This window comes from Conger conger, chromosome 10 (assembly GCF_963514075.1).
Source record: "Conger conger chromosome 10, fConCon1.1, whole genome shotgun sequence".
NCBI classification, from domain to species: Eukaryota; Metazoa; Chordata; class Actinopteri; order Anguilliformes; family Congridae; genus Conger; species Conger conger.
In genome coordinates this window covers 9,570,692-9,591,343 of record NC_083769.1, presented here as the reverse complement: position 1 = coordinate 9,591,343, position 20,652 = coordinate 9,570,692, and the positions used below count along the sequence as shown (strand labels likewise).

At 42.3% G+C, this 20,652-nt stretch overlaps 2 protein-coding genes across 2 annotated transcripts in view; both read right to left on the bottom strand.

Annotated features, from left to right (window-relative positions):
* The window catches only part of LOC133138643 (putative helicase mov-10-B.2), a 30,381-nt gene extending 13,299 nt beyond the window's left edge, over positions 1–17,082 (bottom strand). Inside the window, exons 1-10 of the mRNA XM_061257567.1 lie at positions 17,072–17,082; positions 15,271–15,524; positions 13,612–13,855; positions 12,109–12,243; positions 9,167–9,329; positions 7,266–7,414; positions 6,458–6,628; positions 2,300–2,447; positions 1,043–1,207; positions 101–204 (exon numbers count right to left, since the gene is read on the bottom strand). Coding sequence (XP_061113551.1) covers positions 101–204; positions 1,043–1,207; positions 2,300–2,447; positions 6,458–6,628; positions 7,266–7,414; positions 9,167–9,329; positions 12,109–12,243; positions 13,612–13,855; positions 15,271–15,524; positions 17,072–17,082 — 1,544 coding nt within the window. The remainder of the gene's footprint in view (positions 1–100; positions 205–1,042; positions 1,208–2,299; positions 2,448–6,457; positions 6,629–7,265; positions 7,415–9,166; positions 9,330–12,108; positions 12,244–13,611; positions 13,856–15,270; positions 15,525–17,071) is intronic.
* Positions 17,083–17,458: 376 nt separating this feature from the next.
* On the bottom strand, positions 17,459–19,776 carry LOC133138642 (putative helicase mov-10-B.2). Its single transcript, XM_061257566.1, has 3 exons — positions 19,533–19,776; positions 19,335–19,434; positions 17,459–17,653 (listed from the first exon to the last, which is right to left on the bottom strand). Exons 1-3 carry the CDS (start codon positions 19,661–19,663, stop codon positions 17,459–17,461), a joined length of 426 nt encoding a protein of 141 aa, XP_061113550.1. The 5' UTR covers positions 19,664–19,776.
* Positions 19,777–20,652: the final 876 nt, after the last annotated feature.

Below are 20,652 nucleotides of genomic sequence, written 5' to 3'. Positions count from 1 at the left end.
ATCAGGAAAATAGCAACCCCCCCCCCCCCCCTACAGAAGAGCTTGTGACACCCCCCTACAGAAATATTGCCCCCCCCCACAAAGTGCAGTACAGGCCTACCTCCCAGCCGTCACCACTGTGGAGACCAGGATCTTGTACTCCATCAGCCTCTCCTTGGAAGGGAACACAAAGCTTTTCTGGTCGTCGTCCCAGTTGCAGCAGTCCTGAGGACAGGCCAGGTGTACAGTACAGTGAAACTCTGGGTTATCCATTTCCATTTAACACGGACATTATTTTGGAATGAAAAGCCACTGTGTCTCCTGTCCAGTGATCTCATACTGCAGTCCTTGGAGAGTTTTTGTAGTTTTTGTGCTTTTATTTCAATTAAATCCAATTTAGTTATTGAAAAACATGATGTGGGGACTCCAAGCCCTCAAGCACACAGTGTCGGGACGTTAAGCACCCAACAAGTGGTGAATCAGTGCTGGAGATCCCTGCTCCAATGAGATGAGCGCTTATCCCAGCGAGTGTCTAAAGCCACTCATCTGAAATCACAGACCGTTCCAGACCGTTCTATTGTCGCCCGACTCTTGTCGATGTCCTAGTATAAACACACTCCAGTCGCCTTGAGTGGAAACCAAATGTCGGTGAGACCAGTGGCATCCACTGAACGCCCTCAGTCGGAGCGATGCTTTGTCTCTGGACTCTAACCCGGCCTGATCTCTGAACACCGGGCCTGATCGCTGAACACCGGGCCTGATCGCTGAACACCGGGCGTGATCGCTGAACACCGGGCCTGATCTCTGAACACCGGGCCTGATCTCTGAACACCGGGCCTGATCTCTGAACACCGGGCCTGATCTCTGAACACCGGGCCTGATCGCTGAACACCGGGCGTGATCGCTGAACACCGGGCCTGATCTCTGAACACTGGGCCTGATCTCTGAACACCGGGCCTGATCTCTGAACACCGGGCCTGATCTCTGAACACCGGGCCTGATCTCTGAACACCGGGCCTGATCTCTGAACACCGGGCCTGATCCCTGTCATGCAGTGACTCACCGCCAGACTGTCGGGGACGTGTTGGCGGTCCCTGCTGCTGGCGTACAGGCGGTACACGTGGTGCGGGTCCACTCCGTTCTGCAGGGTGCGCTCACACAGCAGGTCCGCGGCGCTGTTGGAGGGGGCGCAGGCCAGGATGTGCGCCGAGGGGTTCGCTTTGTGCACCTGTGACACGGACCATACGTCTGTTACCGCAAACGGCCGCGTGCTGTTATGTTACATTATGTTACATACGTTATGTTACATACATTACGTTACATTACGTAATGTTACATTACATTAAGTTACATTACATTACGTTACATTAAATTACGTTACATTAAATTACGTAACATAATGTTACATTACATGATGTTATGTCACATTACATAACAGGCATTTGGCAGACGCTTTATACAGAGCGATGTACAATAAAGTGCAAAACCATAACCAGGGAGAAGTGCACTGATAAGCAGTAAACTGCTAACCAGTCTTGTGCTGCACAGAGCTGGGTTAAATATGCACTTACATTCCGAAAAAAGACTGCACTTGTTTGTTACAATGAAGCTAAAAGATTCAAATGTCTTGATGTATTACATCAATGCGATGGTGTTATGTGCGGTTGGTGGTCTTATGTACCAAACTCGAAAGGCGGGATCATCAAATATAGAAATTGAATTAAAATCCTATCCTGGTTTTCTTTTCCGTAACTGAACAAATAGTGCGACTGATTGGCCAGACTGTCATCACACCTGACTCCCAGGTAAAGGGAGGGTGGAAAACCAGCAGTTCTCAGCCCTCGAGGACCGCGATTTGGAGATCCCTGCTCTAAAGCCTTGTTTCAGATTACTGAAAATTAATTTAATTTTGTCGATAAACAGAACAAAATAATTATTTTGTGTTTTACATCAGTATCAAATTTTACCGGCAAATTCACAAATGTATAATAATAATGAAAAATATAAAGTATTACAAATACACATTTTCAAAAATACATAACTAACCAAAACATAATAATAATAATAATAATAATAATAATAATAATAATAATAATAATAATAATAATATATCATAGGAATTGGTGAAAATAATCTGCAGGAATTTTACTGGGGTCTAAAGAGTTAAATATTTCAAAATAAGACTGAGCACATACACACCCACAGATTGCGTCATTGTTTTATGGAAGCTTACAACAAAAGGAAATGTCATAATTATAACATGCATCAGTAAACAACAACCTTGCGAGACTGGTTTTCAACACGTAGTGTGCTCACACACCTGCTTGATAGACTCCACCACAGTGACTGTTTTTCCTGTGCCGGGAGGCCCGAAGACCAGGTAGGGTGCGGGTTTGGACACTCCTGCCACGATGCACTGGACCGCACTGTACTGCTCCGGGTTCTGCTCCAGCTTCCTGTCGAACAGCCTGGAAACACAACGGAAGACTCAGACCCAGTCTCAAACGCAGCGGAGCCGATCAGTCAGCCCGACAGTCAGTCCGACAGTCAGCCTGACAGCTCAGCCCGACAGCTTATGCTGCAAACACGACGCAGGCGGGCTGAGGGGAAGAGAGTTCACTGGGTGTTCTTCTGTGTGTTTATGTCAATGGTAAAATGGTTAGCATTTATATAGCGCCTTTATCCAAAGCGCTGTACAATTAATGCTTCTCATTCACCCATTCATACACACACTCACCCACCAACGGGGTTAGGTGTCTTGCTCAGGGACACTTCGACACAGCCCAGGCGGGGGATCGAACCGGCAAAGCCTGAGCCATGATGACTGCTCTTACTGCCTGAGCCATGTCGCCCGTATTTATGCAAAGACATGCAGGTTAGGGACTACAGATGAAAAAAGCTAACTCTGCTAATTAGCTAACTCTGCCAAATTTAAGTTGATGTGGAAACTGAAAATGTTAATGATTAACGTGCACTGTCCCTGATAAATAAAATAAATGAAATAAAAGATTGATTTTTCGGTAAAATGCCTACGTTCACTGCAAAAAACAAAGAAAAATGTGTTCTAGTTTTATATATAGACTTGAAATCTTATTTCTACAATTTAGTTCGGTAAATAAGACAAAAATATTCCAGATGAGATGGTTAGACTAATTTCAAGATTTGCCAAATGGGGTCAGAAGAAAATGTTTACTGTAACTTTATGAAAATAAGCTTGCTTTAAGTTTATGTTTATCAAACAAGTGACACTATCATGGGCAAATCTTGAAATGAACTGCCTTTATTGCCAATATTTTATGATAAATTTGGGGGCCAACATTCTGAAGTTCTGTGGAGTATTTCATTCTTTTTGCCCCTAAAGGTTAGATCTTCTATATGATGTTTTCTTTCCGATGTAAAAAATGTAATCAGATCAATTCTTTGTTAATGTGGTTGTTGCCGATATATTTGAATTCTGAGATGCCACTGTTTTCGAATTAAAAGCAAGCTAATGCTCATTTGTCAGACTATTCACCAGCCAATGTAACCTCACAGTTGCTTATTGATTTACGTCATCGCCTAAGACTTAAAGGGCAGAATTTTAATCTCGACAAGTAATCTCAATTTAAATTCCAGGCATTTAGCAGATCCAGAGTGAGTTACACAGCCTACCTCCTTTACATACAAACCATTCCACAGCTGGATACTGTCTAGCCCTACTTTCACAGCTTACATTATTTTATTCTTAAATTCCTTGGCCAACGCTGCGATGACAGTGCCCAACTGGAAATAAACCCCCCGACCTTACAGATGCAAGCCCAATTCCCTAACCATTACGATTATGTTACGATTATTTGCACTCTGCAAGCAATAAATATCAGAGAGCTTCCGTGAACTGGTTCCATGGATTCCTATGGGAGCAGCTCAACGGTGCGAGAAGCCATTTTGTGGAGGCTGCCATATTTGACTACAGGGCTTTTTGGCTTTTTGTTTTCATTGCAAATACACCGGCTTGCTTTTCCTGTTAAACAGGAACTCCTCCCTGTTAAATATTTGTTGATGAAATGCGCAGTATGAAAGTGCCTCGATCGAAGGTAAGAGGGAATTAAACACGGTCTGACACCCTTCCACCTAGATTGATGCTCATTTTCATGAAGACTGCACAATGCAAAAAAAATGGCTGACTTAACAAGCGTTAATCTTGTATAATTCTTAGAAAATATCAGCTTGTTTTAAGTTACTCACCCCTTGAGCAAATCTTGAAATGACTCAACTGACTTTCACACCTCACTGGCAGTTTTTTTGTTGTTGTCTCATTTAGCAGAAAGAAGATTTGAGGTCTGCAACCGCTGACACATCTCAGATTTTTTGCGCTGCAACACCTCAGTTGTGCAATACAACAGGGCCCATTACATCAGTGTGCGCGACACCAGGGCTGTGTTCAAATCAGTATATTCGCAATATCGCGTTACTAGAATCCATTACATTTACATTACACAATTGCCATTTGGCGGATGCTCTTATCCAGAAAGACATACAGTTGATTAGACTAAGCAGGAGACAATCCTCCTTTGGAGCAATGCAGGGTTGGGGGCCTTGCTCAAGGATTAGAGCAGGATTAGAACCACTGACCTTGCGTGTCCCAGTCATCAACCTTAACCACTATGCTACAGGCCGCCCCACAATCCATGGTGATGTACTTATTTCCAGGGTTATATTTGGGACCATACTTTTCAGGAACTAAACAACCATGTTGGTTCCATAAATATGGTGCGAAGTTTCATTTTAAAAACGGTTTTGCTGACGTTTTCCTTCAACAACAACAATGGCAACACTGTCAAAAGCATGGCTACAAGAGCGGAAGATCTTAACTGACACTTAAATTACACTAAAATAAAATAAAATGCACTAAAGAGTACACCGCATGCTAAGAGGACACAGTTGGACACAGTATTTAGGAGACTGTTTCAGACACAGCCCAGATCTCAAAATGGACGCCACGCCTTTCATAGACAAATTGCGTGAACCGAGAAAAGTTTCTCCTAGCTGTCAGACTCGGTTAAATTCTTGGTTACTTCAGGCCATTCGTTTAAACATTTAAAATGCTTTGCTAAGACAAATTAAAAGTGGAGATTGTAATTTAGAACATATAGTTGAGAACCAATTTGCTGTAATGTTCCTGGGAATAGCTCAGCTCAAAATCTATGCCAATGATCTACTAATTTTCAAGAGCAATTTAGCTTAGGAAACTTGCCCTCCAGGAAAACAGCATGACAGATCGACCTCACAGAATACTGTTAAAAACCATGGGTTCCCCCATCTTGTGAGGATGTCATTCTATTCAAAATGCAGTCTACAGCCTAGTGGCTAAGGTACGTGACTGAGACCCAGAAGGTTGGTGATTCAAGCCCTCGTGTAGCCACAATAAGATCTGCACAGCTGTTAGGCCCTTGAGCAAAGCCATTAACCCCACAATTTTTTATGTTGCTTGGGATAAAAGCATCAGCGATATAAGAAATTATTATTAGTTTATTATCATTAAATGCAACCCCAACCTGCAGTGTCGTGTCCTCAGGGGAACACAAATACATGTAGCTAGCAAAAATTATTATTGGATAAAGCAGGGTCCTTACCTGCTTAATCCAATTAAGTTAGCTAGTTTGTCTCCCAAGATGAGCACATAGCTATAGTTTTTAAATACATTTAAATGACAGAATAATGAAAATATTATGCACATTTGTTTTATTGTTGTCTTAAGCCAACTGGCAAGTGTCACATTCAACTACCATGTTACTCCTTTAAAATGTCTTTCAAATAAAAAATTTTAAACCTAAATTGAGTGGCTCATCCATGGTCATGGCCCGAAAATAGGGCATAGACCACAGGTGTTAAACTAAATTCCCACAGTGTCTGTGGGTTTGTGTGTTGTCCTTTCAATCAGCTGCCAATTAAGGCCTTGAGAACAAGGTGTGTGGATTATTTAGCTAATCATTGACTCAAATGAACCACTGGTGCAGAGAACACCCCAAGAACCAGCAGACACTGGGGCCCTCCAGGACTGGAATTAAACCTGCAGACACTGCGGCCCTCCAGGACTGGAGTTAAACCTACTGACGCTGCGGCCCTCCAGGACTGGAGTTAAATCAGCAGACACTGCAGCCTTCCAGGACTAGAGTTAAACCTGCAGACACTGCGGCCCTCCAGGACTGGAGTTAAACCTGCAGACACTGCGGCCCTCCAGGACTGGAGTTAAACCTGCAGACACTGTGGCCCTCCAGGACTGGAGTTAAACCTGCAGTCACTGCGGCACTAGTGTAAACTAGTGACACCTGTGGTGTAGACTGTTTATGCCAGATCACCTGTTACGTTTGCTTGTTGCGCACCACAAATTTCATCAGAAAACGCTCTAGGGAAGAGAACTAAGGAAGGAAATGTGTTTAAGATAAAGAATCGAACCAAGCCTTGTGCCGGGGGGTGGGGGGAGCACGGAGAGCCTGACCTGAGCGGGGGGAGGGATGTGTCCGCAGCGCGGCTGCCTGTGGGAAACAGCACCTCCTCCAGGCCGTCCTGGACCGCCAGAGCCACCGCCCGGTGCTGCAGCTTCATAGGGAAGCGGTTGATGGTGAATTCCACATTGTACCGCATTTTGTCTATGAAGCCGTCTAGCATTCTGAAAGAGACACACCCCGTGAGTCACATCTGTTTTAAGCCAGAGAGAAGTGAATAAAGCCAAAATATAAAGCCAAACATTATTTGCAGAGACTTCACACCCTTCTCTCTAGGCAGGGAGGAAATGTGCATGATTACAGAATTGTTATACTGAATATACACAGAAACAGGATATACTAAAAGTACATTGAAATACAGTATTATGAAGACACTGCAGCACTATGGGAAAATACAAAGTAGTTCTATTTTCAGATATAGAGTATATATTCGTAATCCCCATATATAGCTATGAGCACTCATATTGAAATTTACAATATACTGCACTACATTGCACTTCTGTAAGGGAAACATAGGTGATTTTAGTCCCATGTATAATAGCGTTTTTAAGTTACTAACATAGAACATTCCTGACATTCCTGACAATAACTGAGAGCTGAAAAAGACCAGCTGTTGGTCGATACGCGTTGGTCGCTGGTTTCTAATCATGTATCCACTTGAATGGCTTTTTATATTCTTCCTTGGAATTTAGATTTGGTATCCGTAGTTATACTCTTTTACATGTCTTGGCATTTTTGGCAATGAATATCTCCAGTATCTTTTAGTAACTGGGAGCCTAGCTGAAAGCATGATGATCGTACTTCTTGGAGAAGCCCAGTTTGACCGACTCCAGCTCCACCCTGTGCACATAGCCCTTGTACTTGGTGACGGGTCCCTCAACCCCAGCCGTGGTCACCAGAAGATGGTCTCCTTTGAGGACGGAGGGTCTGTTCTCCGCCACGCCCGGGACCTGGGGAACGCAACCACAGAAATGAGCTAAGACCAGCTAAGATGGTTTGAGCTGTGTTTTCAACACTTCCAGCTGATCATAGTTGGTCTGTTGCTGGTTAAGCTGGTAGAGTAAACTGGTGGTAAAACTGGTGGACAACCTGACTATACGCTTGTCAGCTGGTGAACAACTAGTCGAATCGCTAAAAACTAGCTAGAAGCTGACCTGGGTTAAACTACGTAAAGAAATATCGACTTTTCTTAGATTCAAATACTTTTCTATGTTTTACTGAGCTTGTCTGGTGTGTTGGAACCCATTAAATACTCTCAAGAAGTGCAAACCCAACCTAATCCTCTTGTTTGGCTCAATTGCACCAGGCAAGATCAGTCAAGCACAGAAAAGTATGAGAATCCCAAAACACGTGAAAGTTAGTGCGCCTATCCTGCTAACTCAAAGTAAAACCCGGAACCCGCATAGAACTTGGACTGAAGTAAAAATAACTGTTCTGGGGTTTTACTCAGTAATGATCCAGATAACTGAGTAACCCTGCTTCGTGAAATACCCCCCATCTTAGGCTGGACTAAGCTGCCGTTTTCAGCAGGGCTACTCACCGAAGCAATTATCTCACACACACAAGAATCCAGAGCAGCTCTAGATCTTATGAAAATGTGTAATGTCATAATAATAAAGAAGTGAGACAAATGTATGCATAAAAAAGGGGGGTGGGGTTAATTTTTAATGCTGTTTAATTATCACAGATTAATCTGTGGCTATAGAATTTGCCCCCTCCAGTTTTCTTATTGATATATTTTATACATTTTGAATGATTTAACTTAATTTGCCATTTAACATTTACATTTTCCCAACATTGAAATGAGCAGTGACAGTTGGAATTTAAGTGTTTTGAAACCTTTACATAGAATATGCAGTAAAAACATCAAACTGTGGAAATATATAATTTTTTTAAGCAAGGTTAACTTTTTTTTAAGGTAAATCTTCCTCATTATACAAATTATATTCTTCACAGGGTGGGGGGAAGATAGTGTTTGATATTCCATTGATAGTGATGTAAAAGATCATCAGCCAATAGCTGTTGGAATAAAAACTGCAAGGTTTTCCGAAAAATAATGTTATCCCAAGAAGTTCTTGCGAATGTTAGATATGCTTCTAGAGGTAATGTTACACCCTAACAACCATCTAGTAACACATTTGCAACCACCTAGTAACAACCTAGAGACCACCTAATCGCACCCAAGCAACCACCCAGGAACACCTTAGAAACCAACTAGTTGTACCTTATCGGCCACCAAGTACCACCCTAGCAACCACATAGTAACACCTTAGGAACCACCTAGTAACACCATAACAACCACCTAGAAACCCCCTAGCAACCACTTACTACTACCCTAGCAACCACCTAGTAGCATGCTAGCAGCCACTTAACACCCTAGCAACCATGTAGTAACATCCAAGCAACCACATAGTAAATGCCAAGCAGCCAACTAGTATCTCCTTAGGAACCACCAAGTAACCCCCTAGCAACCAACTAGTAACACCCTAGCAACCAACCACTGTTTCAATATTTGTTTACTTTTCATATACTATAGACAGCTCAGTCTCAACACACGACCAGTCAGTTTCCTGACAAGCTACAATGTGACTCAAACTTGCAGAAACCTTTCTCCACTGATGTCCATTTTAACATGTATACCTGGTTCATTGCTCCACCAGCTTCACCTCAACTGCCCAGAATGACCTCACTGTTTTACTCACTTCCAGGGCAAGAAGTCTCCTGTTGGCTTTGTCCCTGGTCATCGGTGCATCGTGCATATCATACTTCTTGATGTCCACCTCCATCTGGATCTCTTCCAGGTGGAGAAGCAGCTGGAATCGCTTGGCATAGTTCTGGAAACCCAAGGGAGATTCCAGGAGATTCCTGTCGGCATAACAGAAATTACATTACACTCCCAGTACAAACTCAGAAAAAATGTAGTATATGCATTTTCTTTTTGTAATTTTTAGCAATAACAGTTTATCCTATTTCTCGTAAGTCAACGTATAAAGAAAAACTGACAGCTTTGCAGGCACTCTGGGGAATTAACAATGTACAATGGTGTGTAAAACTTTGGGCACCACTGGTCAAAAAGCCTTTTACAATTAATATCTAAGTGAAGAAAAGTGAACCTGACCGCTAAATGGTACAACCTTAAACATGACACATTTCTTCACATTTTAAAGCAAGAAAGTTACATTTTATTGAAAGTTTTTTTTTTAAAAAGAGAAAAAAAAGGCCCTGTCAGTTAGTACTTTGTCACTCCTTCCTGTAGCCAGCTAAGATTTCTTTCAATTCTCGCTTTTGGAATTTTTACATCTAGGTCAGAAATATTCTTCAGCCTCCTTGCACTGGATGTTTGAGATCTCTCCACAGATTTTCAATAATATTCAAGTCTGGTGACCGTGGTGGCCATTGCAAAAAATCGTTCCTGGAGGTACTTCATGGTTGATTTTGAGGTATGCTTTGGATCATTGTCTTGCTGGAATACCCAACCACTCTTCAATCTCAATGTCTGGACTGACCTTCGAACAATAGCCTCTAGAATTTCTTAATATTTGGTGGAATCCATTCTTCCTTCCACTCACACAATATTTCCCGTGCCCCACACAACCCCAAAGCAACATGCTTAACAGTTGGCAAGGTGTTTTTCTCTACGAAGGCTTCACCCTTCTCCAAAAGATACCTTCTTTGGTGGTGGCCAAAAAAGTTCAATTTTGGGTTCATCAGTCCAAAGCATATTGCTCCAAAAGGCTTTATGCTTCTCAATCATCTTTTGCATACTTTCATTTTGTGTTGAGGTCGTAGGAAAGGCTTCTTTCTGGTAACTCTGGCATGTAGGTCTTTGTTGTTTAAAGTACGTTGTATTGTTGTCCTGTGAACAGCTAGACCTGTGCCTACTACTCTTGTGTGGGTTCTTCTGAGCATTTCTCACCAGGTTAACATGGTTTCCAAATTAGCAATTGGAAATCTGTTATGGGAAGTTTCGAAACATAACTCAAAATATAAAAATCTATAAAAATGTAAAATCTTTACAAAATAGGCTTAATAACATGGAATACAATCTCTTGATGGATCATTATGTATAAAATCCAACTATTTTTTAATGATGTTCATTGCATAGGATCTTTATGGACAGAAAGAATCATTCCAATAGCATGTGGCTGTGCTGCACTTATGTGATGTCATTATGAGTGATTATATGATGTCCTTATGAGTGTTTTTTCGTTCATTTCTGAAATTTACTGCAGTAAATTATGTTTTACTATTGCCAATAACGATTACCTTTGAAGCAGATTAGCACACACCCACACAACAAAAGTGTAATCCTGACATATGAGGTTGAGGAATGGCAGAGAGCCAGGCGTGACTAAGGGTAGTCCAGCTCCGATCAAATAAAGGAAATAGCCCCAAAAAACGGCTAAGGAAAATAAAGCAACCCTTAAAAACCAGGGCGAATAACACAACCAAAATGAGGGCTAAAAGGCGAGCCCTGTAACCCCGGACCGGTGATCCCAAAATAAAAGTACAACCTCGTATAAAAGACTAGGTAAATAAAATAAACAACCGTGAGTTGCAGCTCCGGAAAACGCACAAACCAAAATACATACCAGGGACAACGTCCCTCACCCACAGGCTCACACGAGCCGAAAAACAAAAGAGAAAAAAAACAAAAGAACCTACAGGAAGGTGTTCGCAGTGTACACACACAGCGAGCAGAACACCTTCCTTACCTTTTTTTTTCTGTTAAATGCAAAACCCAGAACCAGCACAATACCTGACTCATTTAACAGTGAGTCTACCGTGTGCTTACCAGCTTTGTGGCAGAGCAAACAGTGACACCAAAGCGTCGACTGATGGTCAAAGAGGGCTTTAAATACCTTCTGGAGGTAGACACCCCGTTGGCACTAATGAGCACCAGGTGAAAATAATAAACCCCCCTGGTGGCAACAGCCGGTACTACCTCCCAACCCTGACATGACAGTAGTTGACCTATTGAATGGCTCTTTGTGTAACTAGTAGCATTGAAAGCATACAGAGATTGGTACGTTACATGGAGCGGCCTGTAGTGTAGTGGTTAAGGTACATGACTGGGACATGCAAGGTCGGTGGTTCTAATCCCGGTCGGTGTAGCCACAATAAGATCCACACAGCCGTTGGGTCCTTCAGCAAGGCCCTTAACCATGCATTGCTCCAGGGGAGGATTGTCTCTTGCTTAGTCTAATCAACTGTATGTTGCTCTGGATAAGAGCGTCTGCCAAATGCCAATAATGTAATGTAATGTAATATATGTAACATAAGCCCAACAAATAATAATTTGTTGTTGGCCTGATGGGCAACATATGCTAAAGGCTAGCTCAACTGATTTTTGCCAGTATGCAAAATGTGAGCATTATTCTTTGCCATTTTGGCTGCACTGATAAGGTTAAGCCTGCTGATAAAAATGATGGAAGGCAAACAGTACACCTCCCGGGTCAATGTGACAGCCAGGGCAGCAGAGCAGGAGAGTCATATTTCTATGTGAACGTGGCTTTTGGTTAAACTTGGTTCAAGTTGTTCATAGTCAAAGGCCAACTAGTTGAGCACCCTCAGTGGAACACTACAAAGAGAGTTTAAAGGTACAGTTTACAAAAGTGGAAAAGGAGTTATATGAGGCACTTACTTCATGGACTGAAGCTCATCTATCTTCCCATAAACATATCCAGAGCCCTGCAAGAATCTTGGCAAGTCCTTCAGGTGTGGGGGGTATCTGAAGTCACTCAAAGGCAACACCATTTTCAGCTGCTGCACAACATGGCTGTTACAGAGACATGAAGGGAGAGGGGTCAGACACTGATAGGATGGCTTGCTCTGGGTTAGCTGGTAGACATGAAGCACCTCTGAGGTCATTTTCTGCAAACATACTTGGTTGAATGAAACACAGAACGTTATTGAATATAAACTACATTCAATAGCCCATATCAAAACGATAGTTAAAAAATGATGTGTGTGTCTTGGTCGAGCAGACCCATATCCTCATTGACCTCATGTTGAACCTTGCAGCCTCCATTATCAGCAGATGTTCTTGTCAGCTGATGACTTTCAGGTCACATTGATACATAGCTTTTCATGCGACATACATATGATTTCTTGACACATCCGAAGTGTGTCACATTTGGTCATTGCAGTCTAAATGCACTAATTTATATGGATTTATCAAGATTTGCATCTTGAGGTAGCTTGGGTCAGATTCTGTTGCCAATGGATTGGAATGTGAATGTTCCCACATGCGTCTCCTCTATCTCCCGTCACTGTAGGAATGTAATTTTCCTGAAGACTCAAACTAACTAATCATGTTTTCCAAAATCTATCAATCATTCAAAGTGTTTGTATTCAGCATCTCATGCTGTGCTTGAGTTCAGTCTTATTTCAAGTATCAGCTGATTTGCGAGAGACTTGGTGGACTGGAGAAAACAGAGCAGCGCTTCTTGAAATAATAAAATGAGTAGACCTATGCAACGTGATCACACTAATGTTGGACAGGTCTTCAGTGCTTGCAATGGGAACGTACAGATAAACATCAAAAAGGCATAAACTCTGTTTGCTCACTCACGTTAGCTTGCAAGCTAACTAGCTAGCAGGTTTTGCAGAACAACGTTAGAGTTTGTTAACGTTGTGCGTCGGGCCGAACAACTCTCCTTAGCTGTGATAACATTTCTGTATACCGCTGCCTGTCATGAGTTATTGCTTTAAAAAAACACTTTATAAAAGCACGAAAAGTGAAACCAAGAAGAAAAGCTTTTTGCTAAGTTATTTCAGCTTATCATTTGCACACAGAAACAAGGAGGGGAATGGAGAAGATTTCCGTTTGTTTGTCCAACCCTTTCAGTCCCATGAGTGAAATATGGCACTCAAGTGTAACTACCATAAACTCCACCTGATATCTTTATATACTGCTATACTACTGTTTTTAGCCACGATTAAAACCCCTACTAAATTTTCTCAACCAAAGCCAAAACCCCCTGGGATTTGAGTGGAGCCACTTCATATTGGGCTTGGGACTGAAAGGGTAAGGAGCACGCTCATCGGCAAATACATTGCTGGTGAAAAGCAGAATTGCTGCTTCTCCCCGTGTCCAGTAATTATATTTCTCCCAGAGAGTTTTTTGTGGATCTTGGTGCCTTACCTCTCAGGCGGCTCTCCCTCATCAATGTGGCATGCAACCACCGTGTGTATAATGGCTGGACGGGGCCTGTAGGGGGCGATAGGGGCCAGACTCACAGCCAGGCTGCTGCAGCACACCGCCTCCAGGAAGCGCACGATGTGGAACGCTGAGGATGCTAGGTTGCTCTTGAACTCAAAGGCCAGCGTGGCAGGGAAGAACCCCACATGCAGCGAGCTGAATCTAACCTGGACTTCATACCTCCGACCTGTGGGTAAAGCACAAGTGACCAAACATTTTATTTAAAGGCATCCCCGGGGTGAAAGCGAGCTGTGCCAGCTTGAAAATTGAGCTGGTCAAGCTGGGTATGAGCTGGTCATAGAGCTGGTCTAGCTGGGTATGAGCTGGTCATAGAGCTGGTCTAGCTGGGTATGAGCTGGTCATAGAGCTGGTCTAGCTGGGTATGAGCTGGTCATAAAGCTGGTCTAGCTGGGTATGAGCTGGTCATAGAGCTGGTCTAGCTGGGTATGAGCTGGTCATAAAGCTGGTCTAGCTGGGTATGAGCTGGTCATAGAGCTGGTCTAGCTGGGTATGAGCTGGTCATAAAGCTGGTCAAGCTGGGTATGAGCTGGTCATAGAGCTGGTCTAGCTGGGTATGAGCTGGTCATAAAGCTGGTCTAGCTGGGTATGAGCTGGTCATAGAGCTGGTCTAGCTGGGTATGAGCTGGTCATAAAGCTGGTCAAGCTGGGTATGAGCTGGTCATAGAGCTGGTCTAGCTGGGTATGAGCTGGTCATAAAGCTGGTCTAGCTGGGTATGAGCTGGTCATAGAGCTGGTCTAGCTGGGTATGAGCTGGTCATAAAGCTGGTCTAGCTGGGTATGAGCTGGTCTACCAGCATGGCCAAGCTGGTCATAAAGCTGGTCTACAGTTACATGTATGCACTTACCAGACACCAAATACATTTATATAACTACAACTTCATATACAGTGGGGTTCAAAAGTCTGAGACCTGTAGTGGAAATGCTTCTATTTTACATAACAATTTGAGTGAAAAGTTATACAGAATTTACAAAAATTTCAGAATTTCTTGGTATTTCGTATATCCCCCAGCTTTAATGGCAATGTACAACTGAGTTGGCATGGACTGATGATTCATGTTATCCAAGCATTATTTGACAATGTTCCAAATCACATCTTGTGGTTATTAGCGTTACTGTCACCTTCCTGTCAGCTTTGACCAGTCTGGCCATTCTCCTCTGATGTCTGTCATTAACAAGGCGTTTCTGTCTGCAGAATTCACGCTCACTCGATTCTATTTTATTTTTTATTTTTTTCACCATCCTTTGCAAACTCTAGAGAATAGTATGCGTGACAATCCCAGGAGATAAGCAGTTTCTGAGATACTCAAACCACCCTGTCTGCCACCAACAATCATTCCGAGTCACTAAGATCACATTTTTCCCCTTTCTGATGGTTGATGTGAACATTAACTGAAGCTCCTGACACATTTTTACACGACTGTATGCAGTGCTTTGCTGCCACACGATTGGCTGTTTAGATAATCGCATGAATAAGTAGGTGTAATAAAGTAGAAATGTTCAGAATAAAGTGCTCAGTGAGCGTATTACACAGCAATAACAAACTAGGCTTTCTGTTTCTTACAGTAATTGCGCTTTTCTCACCGGGGGTGAGGAGGAGCGGATTAGCCCGCGTGACTCTCTCTTCGTCATGAAGGCTGTAGCAGCGCAGCCAATGGAGGGCTGCGTAGTAGCAGAAGTAGACCGGATCCGAGCCGGTGTTTTCGATGCACAGCGTCACCATGTAGGCCTCCCTGGATCGCTCCACGTCAAACTTGGTCTTGCCCGCCTCTGCGTCTCCCCGCCCGTCGTGATCGGAGGTGATCGTGATCCCACACTTGTCGGAGATGAAGACGGACCTGGGGACGGAGGGGAAAGATGGTCAGATCATCGTTCATCGTCGACCTCCTCGTTTCTCGTGCCATGGACACCCAGCAAAGGCTCAGGTTTAATTGTTATATAACTGAAATAGCTGAACTTGTGTAAGGGACAAAAACAACTGTGCTACAGAAATTTACAAGTGCAATCTTTAATTTGGTAAAAGCGCAAGTTTGGTATTGAGCTTGGAGAAATATGAAATAGCTTACAGCAGTCACACAGTGCTTCTAATATACAGATAGTGCTCCCATTTTATATCACATTATGGGCAAGCCATAAGTGATGGGGGACAGAGAAGATTCATGAAACCACAGATGGACAAAACTCCCATAGGCACTTGTGATTTTAAGCAATAGTTGTGGCTGACTGTGGAGAGTGTCATATAATACAAAGAGAAAGTCCATCCATCCATCCATCCATCCATCCATTATCTGAACCCGCTTATCCTGAACAGGGTCACAGGGGGGCTGGAGCCTATCCCAGCATACATTGGGCGAAAGGCAGGAATACACCCTGGACAGGTCGCCAGTCCATCGCAGGGCACACACCATACACTCACACACTCACACACTCATACCTACGGGCAATTTAGACTCTCCAATCAGCCTAACCTGCATGTCTTTGGACTGTGGGAGGAAATTGGAGTACCCGGAGGAAACCCACGCAAACACGGGGAGAACATGCAAACTCCGCACAGAGAGGCCCCGGCCGACAGGGATTCGAACCCAGGACCTCCTTGCTGTGAGGCAGTAGTGCTACCCACTGCACCATCCGTGCTGCCAAAGAGAAAGTCGTCGGAGTAAAATATGAATGAGAGAGAACACTCTTTAAGCTTAAGAGGAGAGGTTCAGGTGTGCTCTAAGGCTCAAAATCATATTTGAGAAACAGCTTTCTTATAGCTCAGCTGTGACCTTCAGGGAATTCCCCATCTCTGAGCCAGCAGAGGTGTTAGGGGGGGCTTTGTGTTTGTGAAGACACACAAGGCAGTTGCAATCTTGGAGCTGATAAGTTAAATCTGTTTTAATGAGTTAGTCTGGGGGATGTCTGTGCATGCCCATTCATAAACACACGGCCGAACTCCCCCAGGTCTGTCTCTCTTATCTGTAGGCAAGGTTTTTTAAAGTTCCTCATGGCTCAATGGTGCAACAGACACATACATAATGTCTTTAATTAATCAGGAGAGCACAAACACAAAGTGATCAATTGACGCTAGTTAGTTACTTTTCCATCACATCAAGCTTTCCAATACATATTCTGCAAGTAAACAACTTTAACAGTAAATATATGAAATATATTGATACACACAAACAAACAAATATAAATGATGTGAATGGATAAAAATTGAATATAAATGAATGATTGACCACTTCATTAATACACAGTGGTTACCTGAAAATGATTAGTAGTATGTAGTATTTCTATTACAAGAGCAAAACCGTGTGATGACTTCACATGAGGTGTGTTCAAGCAAGTCATTGATATACAGCTCATTGCAGCTCCATATTTTAACAGGTTTAGGAAACCTCACTCTCTGGCCATTGCAAGTCAAAGAATGAGCATTATGGTTTTTGTTTTACAGTCAGACCGCGGTTTACCCAACCCTCAAAGAAACCAGTGATGACGAGGCCTTAGAATTATATGGTTCTAACTGACAATTTTGACAAACAAGCTTTAGTGACGTAAATATCTTGCTTATCGAGCGGGCTAGAGGATAGGGTTTTGATACTGTACATTCAGAGTACTTTCAGGGCATCTGTCATTTTGACCTGCGAAGAACTGCCCCGCTTTTCGGCTTTGCTGAGTTAGGACGCGAAAGCTTTGAAGCTCAACATCTGACGACTCCTCAGAACGCAGACAGAACCGTATGATTCCCAGGTCTGCTGAGGTCTCCGGGATGCCCCGGTCGGAGAGACTCTCACCGCTTCAGTCTCAGGGACTCCAGGACCTGGTGGGCCAGACGCCTCCTGGCTCTCACCCCAGTCTCCGAGCTCGACAGAGCGACTGGCGCTGCACCGGCAGAGGGGGCAGGAGAGGCACCCCCGGGTACACTGCCGGGGGGCTCAGCACGCTGTTGGGAGGTCCTCCACTGGTCCTCATAGACCACTCGCACCTGCCAGAGACCGAGACAGCACTGAGTAAGAGTAAGAGTACCTGGGCTCACTCCAATTCCAATTTCTCCTCTTTTTTCTTTGTCTCGCTCTTTTTTCTACTCCTAGCTCCACCCATCGGGAGAGGCTAGAAAAAGAGGCAAGGAAAATAAATCGAGAAAACATGGATTAAGCAAATGGCATGTTCTTGCTTCTTCAAACGTCAGTTCAGACCACGTCAGTTAAAGAGTTGGAAAATGCGTGGCAGATGGAGAAAGGTGGATCCTTTATGAGTCATGCTTTCCGAAACAATACTTCCATAAATTATTTGCCTTCCTTGCTCAAAGGAAAGTTTGCCCAAATTAAAAACTGTAAATTGTAAGAGCAGGTTCAAGGGTGTGAAGCAGTAGCCTCCGCTGTGCAGAAACAGGATGTGTGTGTGCGTGTGTGTTACATTGCATGACTGTTAGATTATTGTGGATGATGTGTCTAGCCAGTAACTGGAATATTCCCATGTGTGACTAATTGTGGGGCCTATTATTAGCTGTGCTGACTTATTGAGATTGATCTAGGTTTGACCAGTATAGTAGCAAAGCCTTTGCCTTCTTTGTCTAAACATACTTGCAAACAACCTGGTTTGTAAATAAACACATTTTATATATTATAAATTTGAACTGTGGTCATTTTTTGCTTTTTGCCTGGATAAATTCCACTTCAATTCAGTTCATTCCGGAAATTAATTAGAATTTAAATGTACTCATAATGTTTTATGGGATTTTTTTCTCTCCAATTAATATCAAAATTGACAGAACTGAAATGCATTCGACCTCCTGAAACAAAAACTAGTACACATGCATTTAGGTGAAAGTGTCTCCTTGAATGTCAGACGCAACTGATGGGATATCATATTAAAAATATTAATTTTTTCTAAGCCTGAAGAATAAATGTTGAATTTGTATTACCATGCGTACTAGAAATTGTGAAAGTAGAAATAACATATACATCCATATGAATCATTAATTAATTAATAAGTGTAAAAAAAGGCACAAAATGGGGTCTGACATCGGCGAATACTGAATACTTAATATGGCAAAATCGTGAACTGTTCTGGGGCAGAAGCAGGCCTTATTATTTTAAAAAAACAGGTGTGAGAAGTTTTTTCTTTTTAAAAATCAAAATAGAAAAATCGGGCAAGAAGTTGATGTGATGAAAGTTGATATCGACGTATTTTATTTCCATTTATTTATCCTTTTCATCGTTGCCATGGTGCCCTAACAAGCTAAAAACTTTTTTCTTCAACGTTTAAGATTTTTTTCCGAAGTTAAACCATTTCCGCAATTATTAGAATAGACAAGAAACTGTCGAGAAAAACGCTGAGAAACCGTGAGCCTCTGCTGGTACACTGATTGCCCCAAACAACGTACAGTAATTATATAACTGCACTCTTGTAATTGTAAGGTTTTTGTTTTTGTTTTTCTTACACAATGATTAGAAAAAAATTATTATTCTACAATTTAACATGATTTGTGAATATACACATGGTAGTAACATATGCTATTCTATTTTTAAAAAGTAGGCATTCTCTATTTTAACACATCTCTTTTTCAACAGGTAGGTGCAAAGTAATCGATCCGTAGGATAATCCATGCAGAATGTAGACCTAAGGCTAATAAATTTCGATCACATCCCAATATTCAATTGTACCTTAGGATTGAAGCGTATCGTCCCCGAACATACACAGGCTTTATTGGACCTCGCCAAAGCATATACAAGTGTTGAGAAGTTCGGGTCTTTGCCTCCGTCCCTACAAAAGAATCAGAAAATTTACAACAGACTGAATTGTCTGTGCCATCTGAGCTAATAATAATAATAATAATAATAATAATAATAATAATAGCCTACCTGTTTCTGAATTCTGAGTTGTATATATCTCGAAGTTGGGCTTTATCGGTTATAGATTTTCTATGTGTCTCTCCTAAGAACTCTACGAAGTCCAGTCCAATCTCCCGAATTTCTTTAAGTTTTTGGCGCATGATGTCGCTAATAAAGAAAACCTTGCGTAAAGAACACTTTCAAGGACAGATAATAATGAATCTGAATACTCGCCCACTTTAAATTTATAGTACGATAGGCACAGGAAGTACCAATGATCATGCAAAACGCTATCATCATCCATTCCGCGGAAATGCGGCTCCCTGCTGTGAAACGAAACTTAAAATGTAGCTGGGCCGTCCACATTGAAAGCTAAAGGAACCGGTAGCCTAATTATTTTATTGTTTTAAGTTAGGATATGTGGCTAAAACCCCCAGAGTCCCGTGACTAAAATGGAAAATGATAACGCTTCAATACATTTCGGCATTTTATTGCATGGTATAACACAGCTGGTAGTTTCAGTGTCGTTATGAGTTCAATTTATGCGTCGCTAGGTTAACCATTGACTTAAAATAATCAATTGCTTTGATCGTATGGATGCAAGGATACACGCACACACACACACAAATATATGCAAACTAGGGGGGAAAGCCTGGGAACTGTATGGCACACACAGTAAAAAAAAAAAAGAAGCTTAATATCAGTTTCACCAATTAGCATATTCCAAATTATGATGTACCTGTAATCTGGGAAATAAAGGATAATTTAAGGTTTCTGTTTCAATTTTGCCTTTGCCCTTTTTGCCTCGTCTTTTTACTTTCGTTTCGTCTTTCATTTGGAAGAGTATGCGTGGAAAGATAATCTTTATCTATATCTATAGATATCTATATTTGAAATTATCTCATGCATGGATGAACGTGAAATTGCGAATTTCCAGTTCGCAAATTTAAACAGAAATGTACATTACATTACATGGCATTTAGCATACGCTCTTATCCAGAGCGACGTACAATGAAGATGCAGTACAAAGTTATCATATAAGTAACTTGAATGTATTGTTTTAGTCACGGACTGGGAATTTTATTAACCAGGTCTGGCACTGGTACTCATTTAACTGGTTGATATACTCAGATATCAGTGTATATAGACA